Here is a 26,402-nt window from a genome sequence, read left to right as displayed (position 1 = left end):
GGCCTTCACCAGGACTTGACTTCAGGCAATGCTGGTCAGCTGCAACAGTTTTCCTCAGGTCTTCAGCGGGCTACACCTCTTGGTAGGTGTCTTGGCTCCAACTATCCTTTTATCCAGGTTTTGGACTGGAGTTGCCACCAAGTCCACCATATGGATCTGCACCATTTATGCTGGATGGGGCTGTCCAAACATTCTGCCCAGCAACAGACACGGATCTGCACTGAGGCAAGACTGTCCCAACGCCCTTATCTGGCCACATACACACAGACTACATAGACAAGGTGTAAGGTGCACAACAATATGCTTTAGTCAATACGTCCAATAATGGGTACCCTCTTTCTAAAGATATGCAAATATCTGGTGCAGCTGGTAGTCGTTACCCGGCAAAGCAGAACCACTCCTGTGGGGATGACGCCCCTTAATTTTCATGAAGATCAATCTTTTCAATCGGGTAAAAAAAGAAACTTTCAAAATCAAACTCGTATCATAATTTTCAACACATATTTATCTGTTCATGTCAAGATTACTCAACAAAGCTGCTGTTATTCTTTTTACCAAAAACAAAAAACATAGTTCATTGAACTCGATTTCCACAGGCATTTCCCAACTACACTGGTGGTGTTTTGCGCTCAGATTCATTAAAGCGAAAACAATGTAATCAAAGGAGTGAATAACTCGGTTGAGCACTGCTGTGTTTAGAGGAACAAGTCTCCTACTAAGGAACTTTGAACAGTGTGGAAGTTGTAATCATTAATGTGTCCTGTTTAGCCCAACGGGGGAATCGGGGTACACGATTACAAGAACATTAGAACTCCATTAAAGGTTGAATTAAGTTTTTGAATATTAGAAGGACAGAAAACATGTCCTGGGGATGGATTTGTAATCCAAAACGTGTTGGCGACATTTGGAGGAATTGTATGTTGTATTAAAAGTTTCACTCCTATGATTAAATTGTTTTCTGTTTGATGAATTTGAGGGAAAAACACAACTAGTGTAGTTGGGAAATGCCTGCTGAAATTGAGTTCAATTAATTATGTATTTTGTTTGAAAGGATTGATCTTCATGAAAATTAAGTGGAGTTATCCCCACAGGAGTGCATTTGGGCTACCTACTGACAACAGTGGGCTATTTATTTATCACATACACACAGACTGGCACTTTGTCCGGGAAAGTGGATGCTTTGCCCGGGAAAGGGCTTTTCAATACATGTCAATTCCAGACCCTAGAGGGCAGGAAGAAGGCCAAAGGACAACATGGCGAAAGGTTGGGCAAAAACCTCATTACATGGGCATTTTAGGGTATATGGTACTCTTTATGGCATTATGCAGTAAAATGAAAAAGTGCATGAGCAAAAAGTCAAAAGCATGGTAGAAAAATGTACACTGCCACCAGCTCATTCTGCATACATTGTTATTGTAAAGGTTGCAAAATTGAAAGTTATCAGCTTAGAAGTTATACTTATTATCGTGGTATTTAACCTCACTTCACTTTAAAGTGATGTGTGCAGCTTTAGGGCAAGAAATACACTAAAGGAGACATGCCCTCATTACAGTTTTCCAGTATTCCACCGGGATACCGGCATAACTGCCTTACCGCTTCCACCGCCTGATATCCCGGTATTACCGGGATACTACGGGCAGTGTAGATAACTTTAAATTCCCGTTCCATGGAGTCCCAATGGACTCCCAATGGACTCCATGGGATGGGATTGACGGGGTTATGGTAATTACGGCATTTATTTGCCAATAGGGGACTGAACTACCGCAGGTCAGGCCTTGCAGTAGATTACTGCCCCCCACCGGCAAACTTGTCTTTCCCCAGTCTGGAAAAAATGCTGGTACCTGAATTACTGGAATTTTTTACAGACCGGGAAACTCATAATGAGCCCCATACTCTCCCAGTACTAATAGCAGAGAGAAATAATTAAAGTTGCAGGCTACTAGCCAGCCATAAACGGGCACTAGCCACCTCAATTCTGCACATGCACACAGCAAACCATTTCCTTGCATGCACTTTCTCCCTTTTCCTTTCCCATGCACTTGCATATCCTCAATGTAACTGGGCCTAGTAAGATCGTTGTTTTGTTCACCCCTGTTACCCTCCCTTGCCTTGTCACGCTCTAAAACACTTGTGTATGAGCGCAATATAAATAGTTATAGGGACTAATCAGTGGCCCCATGAAAATGAGCACAAAGTCCAAAAAGCCAGGTCAGCAAGCAAAAGAGCGAAGAAAAGGGTGTCCCATACAGGTGTAGGGGTGGAAAGCAGCAAAAAAGGAAATCTTTCTTTACCCTTCTAGTGCCTCTTAGCTGGAATGGCTCCTTTGAAATTGGCTGGTACTTACAACCCTATACCCCACCCCTCTCCCTGTTGGAGTCCTCCAAGGGTTAGTCCTTGGAACTCTGCTCTTCATACCTCTCCTCTATAAAGTCTTCTCTCATCCTTTCGCTTTCACCTACACTTCTTTGCTGGCGATACTCAAAGATTTCTCTTTTTTTCCTCCTTCACCCAGCCTGGGTGGTATGGATTACCAACTCTCTCACTGCAATTGGTTACTGGATGTCTCTCCGCTGTGTCATGCTGAAACCTCCAAAAACAGAAGTAATCTTTCTGCAGGCTTCCAATGCCATCCCTCCCCTATCCTATCTCCTTCCTGCCCCGTCACTCAAGGCTCATAATATTGAAGTACTCTTTGATAGGAACCTGCAACTGCAATAATTCAACACTATCACTGCTGCTGCCCCATGTTGCAACCTTCACAATATTCATAAAATGTGTCAATTTCTTACTCCACACTTAATCTCCACCCTCATTCTCGTCAAACTTGACTACTGCCTATGACTACTCCTCCCTCTAGAGAAATCCTCAACTTTGTTACCCACACTCTTATAACCTACCCAGATCCTACTCCCACTTCTATCTACTGGCACCAGGCTTGGTAGTTGTCCATACGCAACCACTTATTTTTCCAAGTTTCTTCTCCTAGTCAATAAACTTCTCAATGGTCTTGCTCCTCTGTACCAATCTGACTGTATCTCTGGCTACTCTCTTTCTCATTCGCTCCGCTCATCCCCTGCACTGCACCTCACTGTCTTATGCCCTCCAGTGCCTCCTCGCTTCCTTTGTCACCCTACTTGCCCTACTCCATTGGTACCCGCTGCCATCACAATCAAAGCCAGCCCCACTATGGATCTCTTCAATTAATTTCATTAATTAATCAAAGGAGGTGTATGATTGGTGATTTGTTGGGGAAGAAACCAGAGATCTGTAAGCTATTGATTGGGCAGGAATATAATGTGCGTACCTATATGTGTTTCATGCCTTTGGAGATAGGATATATGGTTGCTTGGAATGATTTAACGAATATATGGTCAAATGATGTCAATGTGGTCATTTTGGAAGAGGATTGGAGAGATGCTCTTAGTTGGTATTAATTTGGCATTGGATAACAATTTATGTTTAGTTAGACAGAAAATAGTTGGTAGGGTTTACTGGACACCGGTTAAAATGTTCAAATTGGAGTTGAGGATGGATGAGTTGTGCTGGAGTTGTGGTACTCCTATTGCATCTACTTTGGGACTGCTTGAGAGTACAAGAATCTTGGAGAGCATTAATTGATAGAATTGATATGGTTTTCAGTATAATTATGCAAAGATCGGTGGCGAATGTGATCTTGCTTCTAAATGGAGAGAGGTGTGCAAATACTAGGAAACATAATATTTGGATAGATACAGCTGGGATGGTGGCAATTAAGCTAATCCTTAGGGTCTGGAAGACTAGAAAGAAACCTACTGTTGAGGACTGGTTGGCAGAGTTACACATTTTATCCAAGTATGAAAAAATGTCAAAAGATAAAGGTAAGGGGGCGTGATTACGAAGGCCATGTAGGAGGACGTGATCTGGAGGAGCTCCCGAGATCCTGTAATGAGCCGGGCGAAAAAGTGCGTAACGATGGGCCGACGACCGCTGAAAATACATATGTCGGTGTGTGAATGATTGGGCCACGCTTGGTGAACTTCTGGAAGATGTAGGAAGAACGCCGGCAGAGATCTGTGCGGAAAGGATAAGGAGCGCCGGAGACGAAAGACGACACAAAATGGCCGACCAATGTCCGGAACAAAGGAAGGAGCAGGCCGCACGGTGACCGAGCGAAAGGGGCGTACTGGGTGCACATTTGTCATTTGTGCAAAATACAGGTCCTCTGGGTCATGTCGAATAGAACGGTGAGGCTGAAGGCGAAACAGCCCACCTTAGACGACTTCGCTAAGACGTCTCTGGGTCAAGACAATACCAAGAGCAGGGATAAGCCGCCTGCAAGAGGCATGACGACATCGGGCGCTAACCAAGAAGTCCTAGCTGCTATTGCGGACCTAAAGGCGGCCTGGGAATCTAAACTCGAACTAGCCGTCACTGAACTGAAAACGGCACTGGACCTCAAGGTCGGAGAGGTGCAGGAGGATGTTAATCTACTCCGACATGACGTCAGGACCTTGGCGGAGCGCACGGAGTCCCTTGAGAAGGAAGTTAGCCCGAATACCGCGGATTGTGCCTCCCATAAGGCCGAATTGCATGCCCTTATACAAAGAGTGGGCAACTTGGAGAGCAGAGCGGAGGAGGCGGAAGGACGCGCCCGACGAAACAACATCTGCATCGTGGGCCTGCCGGAGGGATTGGAGGACCACGATCCTACGGAATTTATTGAGTCCATGCTACTGCAAGAGATACCCAGAGGAGCCCTATCTCAAGGATTTGCGGTGGAAAGGGCACATAGAGCTCTAACAAGGAGGCTGCCGCCGAGGAACCCGCCTAGGCCGGTGATAGCCAAAATTCTTAATTACCGAGATCGGGAGAGGATATTGGAACACTTTCGCAAGGGAGGAACGATTACACGAGGAGCAGCAAACATCACAGCCTACCCGGACTATACCCTGTCTGTGCAGCGTAGCCGCATGAACTTTGGGACGATAAAGCGGAGATTGAGAGAGGCGGGCCACAAATATGTTACTGTATCCGGCAAAATTGAAAGTCATTCATAAACACAAAACTTTGTTTTTTGAGACCCCGGAGGATGCCATGGGATGGCTCGATGTGCAGGGATGTCCCCAGGAGTCAGAAGTTCGGACGGAGAGAGAGCACGGAAGAGATAAGTAATGCACGAGGAAGGTGCCACAAGATGGCGCGGCACGTGGGACTTGAATATAGTCATTTGCGCAGCCTTCAGTAGAGAAGGTCAGACTATTGCACTAGATGTTATGAGCACTGTAGTTATTATTGAAATAATGGGAGCCTTACAGAGCGGATCTCTTTACCCCACAACAATTTTAGTTAAATGGCCAATAGGGCGACTTCACCCTACTGAGCTCTGTGCATTGTTTGGTGCTTGCAGGGCTAGATGTGGGGGGTGCCTGAGTTCCGAGAATGGAGCTGGGCAGCAGTTGGGGTGTGTGATGTTGGGGAAGGGACGGGTGGAGGGAGGGGAGGGAAGTTGGGAATTTGCTGTGTACATAGTTATGGAGAGTTTGAGCTGGTACAAGAAGTTACAAGTAAAGATGGAGAGCTGTATCTGTATCGCGTGGGCAAAGGGGAGTCGCTACACGGAAGGCAAGAAGACACTCATGAGCCATGAGGGACCTTAAGATCGTAACATGGAATGTCAGGGGACTTAACCGTTACTTAAAGAGAAACAAAGTCATGATGTACTTGAAAAGACAGAAGATTGATATTGCGTTGTTGCAGGAAACACATTTGACCCGGCAAAAATTGGAACTGGTGGGGAAGAAGTGAAGAGGTACTGTAGTAGGCTCTCCGTATTCTGCCTACGCTAGGGGAGTGCTGGTCTGGGTGGCACTGCACGTTCCGCTCCAACTTACACAAGAAGTGGTGGACACGGAGGGGAGGTTGGTCATATTGAAGGCTTTGGTAGAGAATAGAGAGGTGTGCATTATAAATACATATGCCCCCAACCAAAACACTGTGACATATTTTAGAACCCTGTGTACTCATCTGGGCGCGTGTATGGGAGGAGCGGTTATCTGGGGAGGGGATTTCAACTGCTTGCTCAACCCAAAGGCAGACAGATCTGATGGGAAGATTGATAGGCCCACCCCAGCGGCCAGGGTATTGCAGACATTACTAGACGACTTTGGGCTGGCAGAGGTTTGGAGGCTGAAACACCCTAATGAAACACAGTACTCGCATTACTCAGCTCTGCAGCAACTGCACACGAGACTGGATTACTTTTTTGCCACGCCAGATGTGGTGATAGAGACCACACAAATAGACTATAGAGCGAGGGTCCTGTCGGACCACTCGCCTCTGGTGCTGAGTTGGCGGTACTGCCACCCCAGGGCGCGGATACCGACATGGCGCCTCCGGGCGGAGGCGCCCCGGGACCCGGTCTTCAGGGAAGATATCAGGGATGCGATCACACAGTACTTTGAGGTAAACACAGGCAGCATAGACTCAGTGTGCACGCTCTGGGAAGCCTTTAAGGTAGTATTGCGGGGTGCTGCTATTGCTAAATCAAAAGGCCTACAGGGTGGGGTCCTAACGGAACTAGAGGAAGCGGAAGAGAAACTGGAGAGGGAAAGCAACAGGGCGGGAGGGGATGCGGAACTTGTACTCGAGTTACAGCAGAGGTGCGCAGAGCTTTGGGAAAGGCTCTGCAACCTTAACTATAAGAAGTATGTCGAAAGGCAACATGCAGGAGGGGATAAAACTGGCCGCTTGTTGGCGTGGTTATATAAGAGCGAAACCCCCAGGCCCCCGATTAGAACAATAACTAGAGAAGACGGGGAGGTGGTTGACACCCAGGAGGGAGTCAACGAGGCATTCTTGGACTATTATAGGACATTATATGAAGACAGAGGAGGGGACAATCGAGAGGAGATTAGAGAAACTCTAAAAGACATGGAATTACCTAAGATTAGTGCTGAAGAAAGGGAGGAGCTGGACGCACCGATTACCTTAGAGGAATTGGAGGAGGCGGTGAAGCAGCGGCCCACCTCTAAGACCCTGGGCGCGGACGGATTCCCTGGTGAGTTTTATAAAACATATAGAGAGGAAGTACTCCCCCCTATGATAGGGATGCTCAATGAGTCTTTTGAGATGGGTCGGCTGCCGGAATCGCTTAGAGAAGTGTTAATTGTGCAGCTCCCGAAGCCCAACAAGCCAGGGCATAGCTGTGGCTCCTATAGGCCGTTGTCAATGTTGAACCAGGATAGCAAGATATTGATGGCGGTCCTGGCCAATAGCCTGCGTAGAGTTATTAGCAAACTAATACACCCGGACCAGACAGGTTATGTCCCCAACAGAAATATAACCCACAACCATAGGCGACTCCACCGGGTGATTGGAGAGGGAAACGGGAGCGAGGGGGAAATGGCGGTAGTGTCCCTAGATGCAGTCAAAGCTTTTGATTCAGTGAGGTGGCCATGGTTGCTGGAGGCCCTTGAAGAATACGGGATGGGGCCGGGTTATGTTAGGTGGGCAAAATTACTATATAGTGAACCACTGGCCAGGGTACGCACAGGATCGGTGATATCTGAGAGATGGCAACTCAGTCTGAGAGATGGCAACTCAGTAGAGGCACCAGACAAGGGTGCCCCTGGTCCCCGATGTTATACATTCTAGCCCTGGAGCCCCTGGCAGTGTACCTCAGACAACAATATGACATGGTTGGTATTGAGGTAGGGGGAGAGAAACACCTAATATCCTTGTATGCTGACGATTTACTACTATACTTGAAATATCCAGAGGAAAATCTTCAGTATATTCTAGAGGTTATGGAAAGGTATGCAGAACTGTCCGACATAGCATTGAACCCCCAAAAATCGAGCATGTTCCCATTGGGGAGCTACATAGGAGCCCCTCTGGAGCGGTTGCCAGTGTTGTCCGTACCTTGGGCGGCTGATTCCTTCCGCTACCTCGGAATAAATGTGTATCATACGGTGGAGGGGGAACACTTGCATAATACCGAGGTGGCTGTGAAAAAAATCCGACAAGTATGAAGTTTTGGGAGAAGTTGCTGCTGGCGATGACGGGACGGGGGCGATGCTCAAAATGGTGGTCCTGCCCAGGCTGTTACATTTCTTCAGTAATATACCATACTTGATACCCAAAAAGTTTTTTGTCAAACTGAATAGCATGTGCAGGGACTTCCTATGTCATGGCACTCGCAATAGAGTGGCGCTATGGAAGCTGCAGAACTTCCATGATAGAGGGGGCATTAAGCTGCCAAATTTTGAGGCCTATTATGTAGCTAGTCAGTTGCAATATGTAACCAAATGGCTTTCTGATGAGGTAACTCCTGAATTCAGGCTGTTTGGGCAGGACTGCACCCCGTTTTACCTAAAGGAGATTATCTGGGTGCCTAGACTTGCAATGAAAGAACGCCCGGGTATGATGTTGCTTGGGTGGAAGATGTGGCGCAGAGTATGCCGACTGATGGAGAACCCGTACCCGTGTTCCCCACAGGTGCCGCTAGTCGCCTTGGCTGGGGGAGACAGCCAACTCAGAATGATAATCAGGACCTATTGGGAATCGGTCGGGCTGGTCACATTGGGAGATGTATGGCAAGAAGGGATTATTAAAGATTTCGAAGAACTGGGAGAAGAGGCAGGTTTGCACAGAGGCCAATATGTCACGTATCTTAGGCTAGTGCAGACTATTCGTAAAACCTGGCCAGCGACTGTGCTGGCGGAGGAGCCAGACGTCCTAATGGGAACAATATATGACATATCAGAAGGAGGGCACGAAATCTCTAGACTGTACGAGATGGTGATGACCCGGGTGGGGAAGGATTTGACTCATTTGAGGCTGGACTGGGAAGCGGAGGTGGGGGCACAGATGACCGATGGGATGTGGGAACGTGCTATGGGATACCACAAGAAGGTGTCCAGAAACGCCAGATTGCAGCAGATACAGTTATACATAACGCATAGAGCCTATATGACCCCGAAGAGAATATCTAAGTTTGTAAACGCCGGAAGACCAGCATGCCCAAAATGCGATGAAGAAGATGCTGATATGACACACATGTTCTGGTCTTGCCCAGTGATTGAAGCTTTTTGGGGGGAAGTGGCACGAAAACTAGCGGATAAAGGGGTCACGCTCAACATAGATACGGCCTGGGCCTGCCTGTTGGGAGGGTTTCCCAGACCACGGAATACTAAACATGTTGGGAAACTGAGGGACCTGGCATATGTGCTTGCTAAAAGAAGGATTGCCATGGGCTGGAAGCAGTGCCACAAGCCACGGGTTAAGGTATGGTGGCGGGATTTGCAAAAATGGGCGGAGGCTGAAACGGTAATGTGGCAGGAGGCATGTAGCAAGTGCGGGGAAGAAGTGGGTAACCTGATGGCTTGGAGAGAGTTAATAACAGGACTGTTTGGCACAATAATGGATTCTGCAGCTTCGGAAGGAAGCGATACCCGGCCACACGCAGCAGCCACAGAACGAGAAACGCAAACAAGCTCTTGAGGAAGGAGGGATTTGGGGAGCAGTAATGTGTGTTACTTGATGTTCACGAGTCTGTTGTAAATAATGCTGCAAGTTTGGTTTGTATTGTTTATTTGTTTTCAAAATAATAAAAAAAATGAAAAAAAAACAAAAAAGGATAAAGGTAAAGAGGATAATTATCTTTCATTATGGGGGTCATTTAATACCTTGTACGTATGAAGAAACGAAATGATGGTGGGGAAGTGAGAGAGAGGTGTGAGAGCCCCCCTTTTTTATTTTTATTTTTTTATTTTTTTCTCTTTTCCTCTTCTACCTCTACCTCTGTTTGTGATGTTTTATGTGTGTTGGTGTGGATTTTATAGTTGCTTTGTTATTGCTGTTGCATAGGATGATAGTATATTAGAATTATTAGTGTAAGGGTGTTTTAGGATCTAGATATAGGTTTATAATTTTAAAGTTAATATATTGTTATTGAACTAACTAGTGCCATTGTAATTCAAGGAAACCTATGTGATGGAGTTATATTTTGTTGAACATCTAATCAAAAGATATTACAAAAAAAATCTAATAAAAAGATATTACAAAAAAAAGAAAAAAGAAAGCTCAGCTAAAACTTCTACCTACTTGCTAAAGGGCCATCTCCCACTGCCCTCTCCCCTATCCTCCCTAATTAATCCTACCACTTCCTCCATTGCTGCGTTATGTAATTTTGGGTAAGTGTTCAGTACTCATCTTTAGTTTGAAGCATTTGCGCCCTAGGCGCAAAAGTCACTAGTTTCTTGCATTTATAATGCATCTTTACTTTTATCTCTGGTCTGTTCCACTTTGTTCACACCCTCATAAACTGGCTCATAAATTGTTCTCATATTTGGGCTATTTTATAGGCACCCTTCGGGGGAATGCCATCTTTAAATGGGTTATTGGCATCCCTGTTCTTGAAATAAATACAAATATACAATGTGCCTACTAAGCAACCCACAGACATGTGAACACCCTCTCCCAATATGCACAAAAATATTAGAGCTCTGCAACTCTCTCTCCAGCTTGTGTAAGACGGCACCAACCCATACACCCTTATTTTATGGGGTCACTTAAGACACCCTTCTGGATACAGATACCCAAAGTGTCCGCAACACAAATGTCTATGAAACCTACTCTCACAAGAACCTGAGTTCTTCTGACCTGCATGCACAACACAACGCAGAGAAATCTTGCATACTAACCAACATCAACCCACCTCTTTTTCACATGTTTTACCATCGGGGAGCAGTGTGTAACCTAATCATGGATAACTTAATGAGGGGACACAATATTTTAACTTATATGAACTGTCAGCGAATGTTCTGATCCTAGGCTCCACTTAGGGACAATGTATCTTTTACCTAATGTAAGATGCACGGGACTATCATTATCTTTGTTTCATTCTCTGTCATATACTTAATTCCAGGTTATATTCCAAGCATTTGATGTGAAAGCATTCACTCAAGACAGCCACCTCGTGGATATCATGATAATCTTCCTGCTATATGGCTGGTCTGTCATTCCACTTATGTACCTGCTCAGCTTCTTCTTCTCTGTGGCTGCCACCGCATATACCCGACTAACCATCTTCAACATTCTCTCTGGAACTGCTACCTTCCTCGCTGTTACCATCATGAGCATTCCAGGTGAGTCCTCTACCCTTCTTCATAGTTAATATGTTGCGAGAACCTTCACTTTTTCAGGATTGTTTAGCACTAGCTGAAGATATCCTTACACAAATGTTGACCCTTTGACTGCCTACACCTCTGGTGTACAGAATACTGCAGAAAAGAAAAGTATTTTGTCTATGGCTCACTGGGAATTTGGTGGGCGAATAGAGAAATTACTTGCACAAACCCCATCTGCAATTTAGGAGCTATATGTATGTCCTAAGGCGGAAAATGGGACCACTTTATCTGGAAACATGTAAGTGTGTATACATGTGTGTTTATATACAATTATGTCCCATGGGCTATCAAGTGGTTGAGAGGGTCAGGTACAGCTTCATTTTGTTTGCCCATGGAGAGAGAGAGAGAGAGAGAGAAAGAAACAGCCAATGGACAATTCACTGCTGTTGGATTTGGAGCTGGACCGAAAGAGCTCAGTGTAGGAGGCCTATCTTCACGACAGTGCGCAAAGAGGGAAATGTGCTAGACATTTTCATATGGAATCCCAACAGGAAAGCAAATGTCAACCGATACATGCTGTAGAGAAGCTGACATATCCTCACTCTCTATCGAAAGGGGGGTATTTAACAGAATTTGTATAGGATGGTTGTACTTGTCATCACCATTTGTAACATTAGTCAGCAGGCAATGCCCGTTTGCCATGATATGATCCATTTTTTCTCGGCGAGCACCCTCTGGGAATTTCTTTTTTTCCAATTGCTTATATAAACCCGAAGAGACAGTAACAGCACCTCTCCACTCTGCGTGGTGTGGTGCTACATGGAAACCGCACTGAACATGCGCAAGGTTTTGGCCAAACGCATAATGACTCTTACGTACGCTTGTACAGACTTCATAATCTTCACAGCATGTGGCCTGTAGCCTAAGGATTTGAGTGCTATTATCCCAAAAGTCAGCAGCCTCGGAGCCGAGTTTGAATCCCACATTTGTTTCCCTTTTTGCGTGAGCAGCCTATAATGTTCGATACAGAGAGGTTGACTAATACAAAATACTTAACAAAACACTGTTGTATGTTTTAAATGATTTCTAATAAGCCTCATGGCCAAATAGCCATGGCCATCTGTCTGTACACTTCATGTGGTCATCGTCTGACACAGGAAGCTTTAAATTTCGAAGCCTTAGATGATCAATGCCATTTTTCCTCATCTTTGCAATATATAAATGCTCTACTTTATGTGATATTTAAAAAAAAATAAAAAAATATATAGCACTACATACCTCATAATTCATTGGGCAGAGATTTACTTTTCGTGGAAGCAATTATTCTCACAGCTTGGCAACCAAGGACATTCAAGGGAATTCATCTTTTTTGCCTCCTCTTTTTTCTATTTCCTCTATAGCCCCAATGCAATTGTAATACTAACGTATGTGCCCTAATGATATTAAATCTTACCTCTGTTAATAAAGAATTTCATTTTTGGGAGTTGTGCCATCTCTTTTGGGGTACCTTTTTGCTTTTTCCTTCTTTATTTTTTGAATCCCTGCCTTATTGCTGTGCCCAGAGGGACGTCTACTGAAGACCCCAAGCCACTGCACCTTTCCTTTTTGAGTCCCTGGGTAGCTAATAAGGCTCATGTGACGAGGATGTTTTCTAAGCCCCCATTTTGGCTATAGGTTGACCATATCACCCTACTTTGGTTTTAGGTCCTAGGCTAGTGGTAGCTGTATTTTAGTTTTTACTTCACCAGGGATGCAGATGATTTACAGCATCTGTAGCCAACATTTTTGGTAGCTATTGGACCACTGATGCATTATTTCTAGACATTCTCTTGGCCAGAGCTCAAGACCCTGCCTGTGTAGATCATGTAAACCTCACCTGAAAAGAGTAGATGTACTCACTGGGTTGTTTGGGGATTCTTGATCTGACTTTTTTAGCAACCATCCCCATGAGTACCTACCTCTGGGACTTGGGTTGGTGTGTTATTCCCTATGCTTAACTCCAGGGATTTTTGCTGGGAGACCTTAGCCCCATTTTTCCATTGACTCCCATTTTGTCTAATTCATGCGGGGCTGCATCTCTTCTCCGTGCGACTGGTTGCCAGAGCTACCTCTGGAGCTCTTCTTTACAAGCTTCTGTTCAGTGACTGTAAATACTGAGCTAAGATGGCCGCCATGGAAAGGGAAGGCGGGGCTACGCCTAGAGCCCCGCCTTCCCTTTCCGTTGCAGCCAGAGAAACAGGGAAACTGCAGCAGTAGCCTGCGCCGCCACAACAAATAGGTAAGTGGGGTTGGGGAGGATGATGGGAAATGGGGGGGTGGAGGAGGGAGAGAGGGGTGAAGATGGCAGCCGGGGGATCGAGCCTTCAGGCGGCTTGGAACGCAGGCTGAGATTATAGGTTTCAACCCGTGTTTCAAGCCACCAGATTGGCTGGCTCCCCTGTGCAGGTGTTAATGTCTTGTATTTCACTTCTGCTCATGTGAATGTCTGATAACAATGTCATTATTTCTAGTTGGACTATATCTATGGTTCTCTGTAAGTAATCTGTCCAGGTGCTATCAGCCTGAATGCTTCTTGTCTGGTGGTGGGCTCTGTATCTGTGTATGAATAGTTTTTGCCCTTTTGAGGTGAACATTTGTTATTTTCCAAGTAGTATGTCCTTGAGGTTTTAGGGTTACAGATACTGTTCTGTTTCAGCATCTGCGGTACAGTATACGTATTTATACTGTGTGTTTGGTTCCCCTGTTTTACCACCCCTTCTTTCTATGGATCTACGTTATAAAATATGAGTGGGTTGTGTCTTGTATGACAGTTTACATTTTTTATAAATGCAGCAGATATTTCTACTGTTACATATTTTTAAAGTACCTTTTGAACTAACAGAGATGTGTGATGCATGTGTTTGTGTGTAGTTTAATAAAGGTGTATATTTTCCAGCATACCAGTGTGGTGTGCTTTTCTTTGTTTAACCGTGTGGACTAACTGTACCTCTAGCCCAGTCTACTTCCCCCTAACTGGAGTTACGCCTGACAGTTCTGCCTCACTACATACCGTGAGAGAGGTTCGGCTTCTCTTTTTTGGTAAGGTGCACTGCCAAACCTTAAAGTTAGTGGTTGTACAGCCCTCACTAGAGAGTTGTACAAAAACTGGCTTAGCAACCTCCTGTAGCGCACCTGGTAGTGCTATCAGTGTTCTTTAAGGGGTTTGAAATCTCACATCTGAAAAGGTACAGTCTATCCGGGATGCAAAGACTAATATGCCCTGATTAGGGTACCAAGCATTGAAGGCCACAATCAACATCATTATTTGGCCACATCCTGAACTGTCAGATGATCCTGAACACAATGTGACAGCCTTGCATCTAAATTAGTGAATGCCATCTTCAGCACTTTTCTTGGGTCCCAGAACATCATGTGACACCCTCCCCCCATTGTTATTGAGTCGCCCCTGGGCCTCCTGTCTAGGCGTCTGCAGCTATGGGCCAAAGCCTAACTTCCTGTTTTGGCCTATTAGGGCTGGGAAGGACCTATAGACAGAACAACTACTCTTGCCAGGACTTGACCTTGCTGGCCCATCGCCTGACTCCTGCATTCATCCATACGAATCCTTCACCCCACAGCTGAGCTGTTACCCTGAAGAACTAAGTGGCATGCCGGTTTTGGGCCAGCTAACTTTCTTCTGGACCACCATTGTCCCATTCTAGACAAACTCAGAACATATACCTGCTGCTTCCCAGCTAAGCTTTCACTCCATCCCTTTCTGATCACACCCCTACCCTCCCTTTTGGTCTGCACTCTTCCTTCACTGTCTTCAGCTTGCTATTTTTCTATTTCCATCATGCATCTTGACTATCTCCCTCCCTCCTTGTACCCTACTCTTCTCCTCCCCTTCCCATGTAGCCTTCAGCCACAACTCAGTTTAACTTCTGTGAATATTAGCCTGCGTCGCATCCAGATAGGATTGTGAATGTTGTCTTGAGCTGCATCTAGAGAGCACTGTGATTATTAGCCGGAGCCACACTAAGACAAAAATGTGAATATTAACCAGAGCCACACTAGGACACAACTGTGAATATTGGCCTGTTCCACGCTAGGATAGAGCTGTGAATATTAGCCTGTATCACACTAAGACATAACTGTGAATATTAGCCTGTGCCACACTATAATAGAACAGTGAATATTGGCCTGTGTCGCACCCTGAGAGGATTGTGAATGTTGCCTTGAGCCACACCTAGAGAGAACTGTGGTTATTGGCCTCTGCCACATTGAGATAGAGCTGTGAATATTGTCCCGTGCCAAACTAGGATAGAACTGTGAATATTAGCCTGTGTCGCATCCAAAGAGGATTGTGAATATTACCTTGAGTCACACTGAGAGATGACCCACAAAGTTAGTGTGTGTCCCTTCAGACAACAATGCTAATAACAACCCTACTAAAACCCCACCCCTCTGCATACACCTCTCAAACTAAACACAACCATACCTCTAAAACCACAGCAAACCCCACACTCTTCAATACACTGCAACAACAAACAAAGCACACATAGCCTTACACAACAGCACACAACGGATACCGACCGGATACCACACCAAAAGCTCAGCGAATGGTGTTAATCGAACTGAAGCTGCCAACAGCACATCACAGCTCCCATGCTCTTTCTCCAAACTTTATTCTACTAACATACCCCAACCAACCACCTTTTTTTCAGATCCACCAGAGCGCCATGGGACCACTCCGGTGGTGATGGTGCACAGTGGTATAGATATCCTTTAACATTAACATTCTACCTCACACTCCCTCTTCTCCTCCAGCAGCTGCTCCCCTCAAATACTATGCTGCTGTTCTCCCAGGATCTCTAACCTCATCAATCCTCCTCTCCTACCACACTACATCTGTTCCTCTCCTCCACCCTGTATCATTCTTTCACTTGCCCTCTGGAATGCACAATCCCTTTGCAACAAATCTTTCTACATCACTGACTCTGATCACCCTCAAATGTCACTTCTTGTTCTCACTGAAACCTGGATCTCCTGTCAAGACTCTCCCAGACCTGTAGGGAAGGGTGTTGGAATGGGGCTTCTTATCAATAAGACTCACCACTGCCGCCCTGAACCCATATGACTTCCCCTCTTCCTCTTTTGAATATTCCATTATTCAACTCCTCCCTCCTTCCCCTCTCACTGGTTTGGCTGTCTATTGACCCCCACCAACTCCATCCCCCTGCCCGGTCTTCTCCTCCCCTTCTTCCCTAAACTGAACCTTCTCCTCCAGTCACTTCCCACTGACAATCTCCATGGTAATGCTGGGGGACTTTGACCTTCCCAAGCCATCCACAGCCACCCACCTTGAGCTTAACTCCCTCCTGACAACCACTCCCTCTAATCCCTCCAAGACCAGCCCACCCACCCTCGTGGTAACTCTCTTGACCATGTCTTTCTCTCTCCTTCATTCTCCATTGACCCCTTTCCCTGTGATCATTCAATTTTTTACTTTAATGTAGTAGTCCCACCACCCTCTAGCCCTCCCCTCTTAAATTCCCGAGCAGAAATTCAAGCAGGACTCTCTTGCCCCTTAGCTTAAAGATGCGAGAGCCTCTCCCCTGTCTCTCGCCCCTATTCATGCCTCTTCCATTTACAATGTTTTTTTTAACTTTCACTATTCACTTATGACTCCCTTTGACCAACACTATCCTGCACACAGATTCGCACCTTCCCACCCTCAGCCCTGGATAACCTCTCAGATGCATGCCCTCAAAACAAACCTGCACTGTGGCCTACGATGCTGGCACAAATCATGGGCCTGCACTCTAATCATAGAGTACACAAATTCCCTTTCTACCCTCATCTCTGCCAAATCCTCCTTCACAGATCTAATCTTCTTCCTTCGCAGTCACCCCTGCAAACCTTAATTTACCCTCCAAGCTTTGCCAACACCTCCAAAGTCAATATCCATTGCCGCCTCACTCTCTACTAATGACATTGTTTACCGCTTTTTCTTTAACATCTCAAATGTTTGAGAGGCTCCCACAGCCCACCTCTCCGTCCTCCCATTCCCCTTCTGTCAATCACCTCTCCACTATCTTTTCTACTCTTGATTATTTATCGCCTTCATCTCTTACCAAACTATCACCCATCCTTTTCCGTGCCAACCAATCTTGTGCTCCTATCGACTAGTTTGCTCCTCTAGTGGTGAATCACATGTCCTTATCGCTCTGAGCTCTTTAAACTCTCGCCCCTGTCTAGAGTCTTCCCTTTCGCCTTCAAATCTGCAACTGGCATACCCCTTTTAAAGAACCCTCTGCTGTCCCAAACATCAGAGCAAACTATCATTCGGTTTCCCTCCAATCTCATTATTAAAAGGTCTTTGAGCAGGTGGTCTTTAACCGGATAACCAAATACCTTCAAATGCATGTCCTCGAAGATCCACTTCAATCTGTCTTCTGTAGTAAACACTACACTGTGATTGCATGCATGCATATCTCCAACTTTCTCTCTAATTGTCACCTCCTCTAAACTCTCTTCTGTACTGATCCTTTTGGACTTCTCTTCCCTTTTTACATTATCGACTACTTTTCTCTAATCACTCTCGAGATCCTTAAGGTTTCCCAAATCTGCTCTAGCATGCTTGCCTCCTACCTGGAAAGTCGCTAATTTAAAATCTTCTGGAACTCTCAACCTCTGACATCACCAATTTCCCTGTCATCGTCTTACAAATAGTCATCTTGTCCTTTGTCTTTCACTATCCTCTCTTTGCTATTGACACTCACTTTTTTTCTATTTTGCATCCTTCACCCCAGCAATCTTGGCATGGATTGCTACACCATTCCCCCCTTCCTCTTCAGTGGAGCAGGAGCTCCCGTGACCCTACAGGAGCAGTGGGCTACCAAAGGGAAGGCACCCCGAATTTTACAACCTTTTCCGGTAAACGCACCCCCGAAATTGTGCAAAACGGATTCTCTGCATCACAATATCCCAGCTACGATGCCCAGATGCCCTTGCTGTCCCTGCAACTTAAATCTGCTTTGGCGCTGTGTTTCCGGCCGAAATTGCGACCGTGTGCATGCTTCCACCATTGCTCACCATGTGGAGCCCAGCACACTCAAAGATGGCCGTCCGCCACCCATTTGAGGCATCCACTGCCTAATCCACCCAGCAGACGCTGCTGAGTCCCGATTGGCTGGTGACCCTTCTTCAGCTACCTATCGGGAGCCGGCAGGCGAAGCCGGCCCACTATCACCAACGCCCAGTGAAACAAGGCTGACTCCTGTCCCAGCCTTACTCGCCGTTCTCCTGGACACTTTGCCCTTTTTCACCTCGCACTAATCCCTGCTTGTGGTTACACAGCTGGCTCTCCTCCTCGTGAACCTCTGGACTAGCGCTCTCATCATCCTGAAAGTAAGACTAGTAACGTTATCAACTATTTCATCGCTTCTGAATGCTATGCTTATTCCCACAAGCTTGCTACCTAGTATAGCTATATAAGTTATCCGCTCTGTGCCTACTGCCCTACAAGCATTTATCTTGCCTGTTGAACTAGCTGACATACTATCTATCCTGATGTTGATAATGCCTTTACTCTGCTAATATAATCACATACGCCACTTGACGAACTGTAGCAACGTAGCAATGTGCTCCATGCACACCTCTGTAATAAGTCTGCACATCTATTACGAGTGTCCTGACTTTAATCAACTGAGCTAACTGCATATTTGAGCCCCTAGTTGCTACCTATTCGCGGTTGCTTAACACCAAGTGATCGCACCATTTCAGTGCCTTATTTGCTTGCATTGCCTATTTCTGTTCTCATTGCCGCCCAGCCCATACCTTCCCATTGCATCACCACGGCACTGCTTTCCTTTGCGGCTTTGTTCGCCTGTGCTTGCCTTGAAATTACTATGCTGCCAACCCCATGCTCGCTTTTGAAATGATTGAGCTCTTGCTCTGAACTGCAACGTGGACCCACCCGTTAGCCCATGATATATGCTACTCTGTCTGCCTGATACGCTCATTGTGTATTCCCTAATTTGCTGCGCCACACCTTAATCTATGCCTGCATATGTTGCACCGCTCCGCATAAGACATGTCCACATGATCTAAGCTAACTCTAGGGTACCTGCCTTACTCTGCCGTGCCTTTCAAGTTGACATTTACCTGATCTGCCAATACTTGCTGTCAACACTAGAATGTCTTCTCTGCCTGAATTGTTGCACCGTTACAATTAGATCATGCTTCTTGCATTCTGCATTGTTCCCTGCCTAACATGCTAATATATATGCAAGCTTTGGTATTTGCTTTGCCTGTGTACCCTGATTTGATGCACCCCCATTGCTTGACTCTGAATAAGTAGACTTAACCTTTCTTAAACTCATTAGCCTGCATTGCTCGTACAGAGCACACACTGCCTAGCCAAATAGTGCCTGTAACGCTTTCCTATAACTGCCTCACAGACCCGGCGGCCCTTCCTCTCTAATCTCGGTAACATGCTACCACGCTGGTCCTCCCTAAGGTCACTGCTCTCCTCATTACAAGTACTACTCTCAATTACCAGGTCGTCACACCTACCACCTCCCAATTTAGCTGCACCTAGCTCCTTGCATACCTCATCCATGGCCACCTCTCACAGATCTCCCGATACCTACCAAAGTACTGCACCTCAATACCACAACATCTACCTCAACGATCCGGCCCTATGGCTCGATCATTTCGCCAAAAAACCCTCACCCAACCAACCATGTCCTACCACACTTAGAAACCTAAGATTAGGATCTAGACTTATGGGTAAGAAGGGACACCCCATGTACCTGAGCCCATACCTCAAAACTCATACGCACAGCCCGCCTCCACAAACGGCCACCTCACCCACGCCCCATCACCCTCAAACCATCACAGCTTCATCAAGCAACGTTGGTTTAAATAAAGCTGCCCTGATTAACGCAAGATCCCTAGCTGCGCACGCTCTGGACATTGCTGATCTTATCAAAACTCAGGAACTCGACTTCATCGCCATCTCCGAGACCTGGCAGCACGCGGCTTCTGGCCCGGCACTCTCATTGGCCATCCCCACTGATTACTTCATCATCAGATGTGATCGCACCTCGAGAGGTGGAGGAATTGCTTTCATCGCTAGAAACTCATTAGGACTTAGAACCATCCCAAGCACTAAGGTGGAAACTGCAGAGTTACTCTCTGTCAAGCTCGGGCTCTCAGCTAACCAAACGGCTACCATCCACCTAATATACAGACCTCCTGGTCCACCCACATCCTTTGTGGATGATATCTCTACGTTAGTACTCAACAATGCTAAATCCAACTCCCAAACCATCATTCTTGGCGACCTCAATCTAGGACACCAAGACCCTAATGATCCTGCGGCCCTCGACCTAGCTAATACCTTAACAGATTTAGGTTTCACCCACCACATACAGGAACCCACCCACATTAAAGGGCGGTCCCTTCACTGGCTTAGTGACACCAAATGCAATATTAGCGTAATCTCCAACGCCCCTTGCTTGTGGTCTGACCACCATGTCATCACTTTCAGCATTGAAGCAGCCCCACCACCCAGGCCTTTGGTCGCCCCAGCCACCCTCACTAGAAATAAAAAGAACATTACAACAGAAAAACTACTCCCCCCTTATCCTTCCCACACTAAATAACGCTCCTGACACTTGCTCAGACCCCACCAACCTAGCCGACATGTATAACCAGTCACTGCTTGCAGCCATCAACTCTATCGCCCCGCTCAAACTGAGGAAACCCAAATAACGAGCACACCTTAACTCGTGGTTTACTCCCCAGCTTAGAGTGTTAGGCAAAGAGAAACGCACAGCACAGTCACACTGGCGAAGTCACCACTCCGATGCCCACAAGGACAGTCTTCTGATAGCCACCCTTAACTATAAAGAAGCTGTACTCAAAAAATCATGAGACCTTGACACAGTCCAGACTCCATGTGGGGTACAGGACTGAATATACATTTTCTCTCGGCTCTGTCCCTGTATTATACGCTGTTAATGGTACCCTTCGGTATATGTATATATGCTGTATATTTTTGTAACTTCTGTAACTACTGCTTTTTGTAACATGTTTAAGAGTATGCGCCCGGTTGCCCCTGGGCCTGGTTTTTTGCGCTTTATAAATCAAATCAAATCAACCGCCTCACTGCAATCCATCACGGGATCAGTCTCTGCTGCTTCATGCTGAATTGTTTCAAAATGAAAGTCCTCCTTCTCCTGGTCTCCAATGCCATCCCTATTCTCCCCTCCTCCATCTCCTTCCTATCTATTCTTGCTCCCTCAACCCAAGGCTCGTAACTTTGGGGTTCTCTTTGATAGTTCTGATTGCAACAGTCCATCCCTACCACTCTACTGAAAGTATTAACCTACTAAACCTTCAGAGAAATGTGTTCAGTTCTTAATCACCGCTATACGAAAACTCAGATCTCCACCCTCGTGCTCAGCAAACTGAAAATACTGCTTGTGCCTACTCATTTGCCTTTCTTTCCACTCCACACCTTACTCCCTATAGACAAAGTCCTCAGTGTTGCTACTCACACACTCTACAACCTACCCAGATCCTCCCACACTACTACCTACCAACACCATGCTGATTGGCTTTCCATGCAAACTGCTCCCTTTTAAGTTTATTTTTCTAGTCAACAAAGGCATCAGTGGACTTGATTCTCAGTACCTGTCTGACCATCTTGTTACCTCGTCTCCTTCTCTTCACTCACCCCAACTGTGCCATGCCCCTTTGTGCCTCCTCTCGCTCTATCTCCCTACTTGCCCATCACAGTCAAAGCAAGGCCAATTATGGCTTGCTCCAGAACTCTGCTTAAACGTCATCTGCTTGCCAAAGAGGGAGCTCCCGCCTCTCTTCACCCCATCCTCCATACCTCAACCCTCTTCTCCCTCCAGTGCTGCGTGATAGTGTAATGTTGTATATTTGTACAGTATTCTGTACCAAAGAGAATAAGAACAGGGATGTACATTACTATTAGAAATGACATACAAGAACATGTAGAAACAGGTGCGGGAAGAGAGGCGGAAGAGGTGCTTCCGGAACCGGCGCTTCCGGAACCGGCACTTCCGGAACCGGCGATGGTTCTCCTGCTGTTGGTTGTTGTATTGTATACACTGACATAGGCGAGTGTCACCTCTCTATGGAGAGTCCAGTGTCTTGAGTGGTTTCTTCAATATAGTAACAGTCCCTTTTTTTGCTGTAGTTGTATGCAACTGTCATATTGACTTTCTCATGAACGAGGGTAACGTCAGAACTGTTTCTAGCTCCAATCTCTGCTATCCTCTTCACATGGGTGTTGAGATGGATTTCTAGGATCTGGCTCCGTGGGCAGATTTGAAGAAGCCACCCTAATTATAGTGAACAGGGAACTGAGAGGTTGGCCAAAACCAAATCAAGGTAAACGTGGAGAGCAGCAAAGGCTATTCTCATCTCGGGAGAATGTGAGTTGGGGCAGGGGTCCACAATGAGCCCACACAGTGAAGTACACAATAATTAAATGTAGACAGGAATGTATAAAAATACAATGTTTATTCTAGGCCTTAAACGCATTCTAAAAAATGAAACTAGAAGATATTATCGCACAATAATCGACAATAAGCATATATACAGTCACCATAGGTTTTTAAATTGCATTCATATGAGTACAATAATGTAGTATAGATGGAACCAAGTCACAAGTGATTCCCCCCAACTTCAGCAGGCCAACCCCTAAGAATAATGGGGCCTTATGCCCAAAAGTCACAAGAGCCACGATGGTTGCCCCCAGAATGTATCTGGATCAGGTAAGGTACCTGTTTTGGTGATTGTTAAAAAGTAGAGATGCAACCAAGTAACTAGGTAAGTAAAATGTGTTTTTATCTTTCAGATGCTATTCTGGTTCAACAACAACCAAAAGGCACTGGAATGGATTGGTAGGATACAATGAGACTGGTTCTTAATGTCATCTTATGGAGAACGGTGGATAGACATGTGCTTTGCGTTTACTTGTCGTTTCACCCCGCTTTTCCTAAGTGACTTCATGGGTTGACTTGGGGTTGCTGGAGGTTCGATTTCCTGCCGTTTGTTCGGGTGAGAGGTTCGCAGGAGCTGCGGGTGCAAAGATTATTCCGGTCAGGACCAGATGCAAGTTGCGACGCTGAAGAAATGCAAGATTCGCTGATGCAGGCCTCTTCAGGACACTTCACAGGACGAGTTAAGGTGAGTTCCAGCGACATCCACCGCACACAGATGACGACAGGCATCCTTCCAGTAGTGGTTGGAGAAGCTTCTCCAGGAGAGGAAGAGGATGCCTTGAGGCTGAAAATTGCAGGAAATGTGACTTGTACCCTGAGCTGGCGACCACTTAAGATTTTGGTGCAATCGCAGAACTGTGATGCTTTTGGCAAGGTACCCCTGAGAGAGCTGGTCAGTCCACTTGGTGGTCCAGGGACACTGCCGAAGGCTCGGAACAGCTGGAACCTCAAGAACACATTGAGACTAGTTGGTCCCACTAGTCCAAGAGCTGAAGCAGCACTCAGGGTCTCGGAGATCAGGTAATCGGGGCTTCACTGGGCCAGAGCAGGAAGGAATACCAGGTCTCTTCAAGGGTCTTCTTCAGATCTTCAGTCGGCTGTTCGATTATGAGGCATTTTTGACTGCAGCGCTGATCTGAAGAAATGACTGCACGAGTCCTCTTATCAAACATGCAGCATGGAAGCAAGTCCAAGCCCCACAATAAGGATCTACACCATTCAAACAGCCAGTAGTTAGGCACATATAAAAGTAACAAAAAATTATGCCTTGTCTATGTAGAATAAATGAATGGTGTTTTTGTCATGTTCTAGGCTGCCGCCTATGATTTGTCACATCTTAAGGAGAAATGGGTGTTACGTGCAGAATACTGGATTGAGGCAGGCTAGGATTTATAAGACATGCTGCTCACAGATGAGACATCCATCACGTTTGAATAGTTTAGCAGGAAGTCGTTTTGCAATGTAGAGCCCCTCTCTAGCAAACCACAGCTGCAGCATACGATGAAAGGTCATGTCTGAGGTGCAATCTCCAAGAATACCACAGGCCCAAAGGCATTCTTTGAAGGGATAATGGGCACAGCCTACTTCTAGATGCACATTTTGTATAGGGCACCGGTCTCACGTGTGCAGAGGTACTCTGCCCACGACACCTGAAAACTAAGACATCCCATTCATTCAAAACATTCCTTGTCTGCATGGTTCATGGAGCCAGGGTTTCCATTAGGGCAGATTCCCCCCCGTGCCTCTGGAAAGAAATCTAATTGAAATGGTCTGGGTACATTTTGAGTTAATTAGTAATGCAATGCTAAATGGTTCCCAGTTGAAGATGAACATCCAGGTTGGATTGCTGGGTGGAGCACTTGCATGTGTGCTTGTTAGCTGAAATAGCATATTCTATCTAAAGCACCTGCCTTTCAAATTGAGCCAGTTGTTTCATATGGGAGAAGTTTGACTAACTTTCTCAACTCTCCCGAAGTTTCTTAAACTTGGTTACTTACTGGAAACATTGGTAAACACGCGTCTTGTTTGGGGTTGACTCTTACGTTTAGTTACATTGTGCTGGTGTTTCATTATAATTAAAGTTCCTGGTATTTATTTTTTTGACATTTCCATCTGTATTTACCCATATTTGTCATTGATCATTTATAGCTGTATTTATCCACAATGATACTTTTTCTATTAAAAAGTAAGTTAGAGCCAGTATTTTTCCACATTTCTTCAAATTAAATATTTGCATTAGCACTTGAAATTCAAGCTTCATTTTCAAATGTAATGCTCCTATCACGATTTAATTTCATAATAAACCAAATGTTTACATATTGTTTAATGCCAGATGACTTCTGCTTCTAAGTGCTTAAATATAAATAGGTGGTCTCAAAATCTCCAGTGTCCCCACTGTGTTGACGCTATGTAGCAGAAAAACACAACATGCATGGCCCTACACAGCAGCATATTTAAATAATCAAAAAGCAGTTCAACAAAAACACAATCAAAAACACGTTGGGTACAAGCAACGTGGCTTATTAGATGACTTCTTTAGTACATTCAAGACTTGAATACACACTGATAGAAAGTGATTAAGAGGGGCACGTGCTTGCAGTCCTTTAACATGGCAAGTAGGTAGTTATGGATTTATCTTGACAAAGTAATCATTTTCAGAATACTTAAATGCAGACATCATGGAGATTTAATTGCGAAAGTGTTAACTGGTTTTCATTGTTTTGGGGACGAAATGCAATACAGACAATGCAAGCAATGTTGGAGATAGTGAGATGCAGATGTGGCTATTATCACTTTTTTGGAGGCAGTCTCTCCCGGGTCCGATTCACCACTCACTGATGGGCTGCCATGGCCACAACAGGGGCTGCACCCTAGACAGGGAGTCCATAAATCACGAGTGTCAAAAGTAGTATCTGCCAGGCCAGTGATGCTCTAACTTTAATGGAAAATCGCATGCTTTTGCCTTTTCCATGTTGCCAGTCTGCGCTGGCTTGTCAAGCAAGCCATTACAGACTGCATGGGAAGACCTGCTTTTCTGTTTTTATATGGCTTTTACACATCAATATAGGCATCAATATAGACCTAAAGCAAACTGCTTTCTGTTGTAATGATGTGTAAAAATCCATAGAAACCGCATACCAGAAGCCTTACTTCCATTTCTCTAAGGCTGTGATAAGTAACGTAATACATTTCCTCCTCTTCAGCTCTTGTATAAGTATTATATAGAACTGTTTTCATTCTAATTCTGGGTCCCCAATGGACACCTTAAGTGTGATTGTATTTGTTTGTGTGAAGTATTTTATTTACCTTGTATTCTTCTGAAACATAATGCAAGTGGCCTAGTAGTATAGTTGGTACTTACCTGTGTGGGAAGTCCTTTCTTTTGACAGCCGTTGTGTGTGTTAGCTGTAACTTCTAGCAAACCTTCAGATCTCTTTAGTCCAAGCCGCAATGCTCAATCATCTACCACTTAGTGTGGTTAGACTTTCTGCTGACACCTGCAGGTCAAGTAAGGTTTGCTTCCCTGAAACCCCTATAGTAGTAGTAGTAGTAGTGGTTAAAATAACACCTCCCAGTAGAATATGTCAAGGGATATCTAACGCATGTAAAGAAACCAATGAACAAGAATGAGCTAATGAATGGCATGTTTTGGTTTGAGATACTCAGGAAAGACATCTGCAGAACATTGAAAGGAGGGGGGTGTTGGGTAGATTTATAATTGGTATCCTTCATCCCCTCTCCCAATGAGACCCCCAGCACATTT

General features: G+C 45.5%; 1 protein-coding gene across 6 annotated transcripts in view; it reads left to right on the top strand.

The window, feature by feature from the left end:
* The window catches only part of ABCA3 (ATP binding cassette subfamily A member 3), a 1,774,001-nt gene that overhangs the window by 1,404,026 nt on the left and 343,573 nt on the right, over positions 1-26,402 (top strand). For all 6 annotated transcript variants that reach the window (XM_069646922.1, XM_069646923.1, XM_069646920.1 and 3 more), the window contains one exon: positions 10,907-11,126. In XM_069646922.1, the coding sequence (XP_069503023.1) occupies positions 10,907-11,126 (220 nt within the window). The remainder of the gene's footprint in view (positions 1-10,906; positions 11,127-26,402) is intronic.

This window comes from Ambystoma mexicanum, chromosome 2q (assembly GCF_040938575.1).
Source record: "Ambystoma mexicanum isolate Mex_15411 chromosome 2q, UKY_AmexF1_1, whole genome shotgun sequence".
Classification (NCBI taxonomy): Eukaryota; Metazoa; Chordata; class Amphibia; order Caudata; family Ambystomatidae; genus Ambystoma; species Ambystoma mexicanum.
Note: the sequence above shows the minus strand (reverse complement) of the source record. Positions and strands in the feature narration are given on the sequence as shown.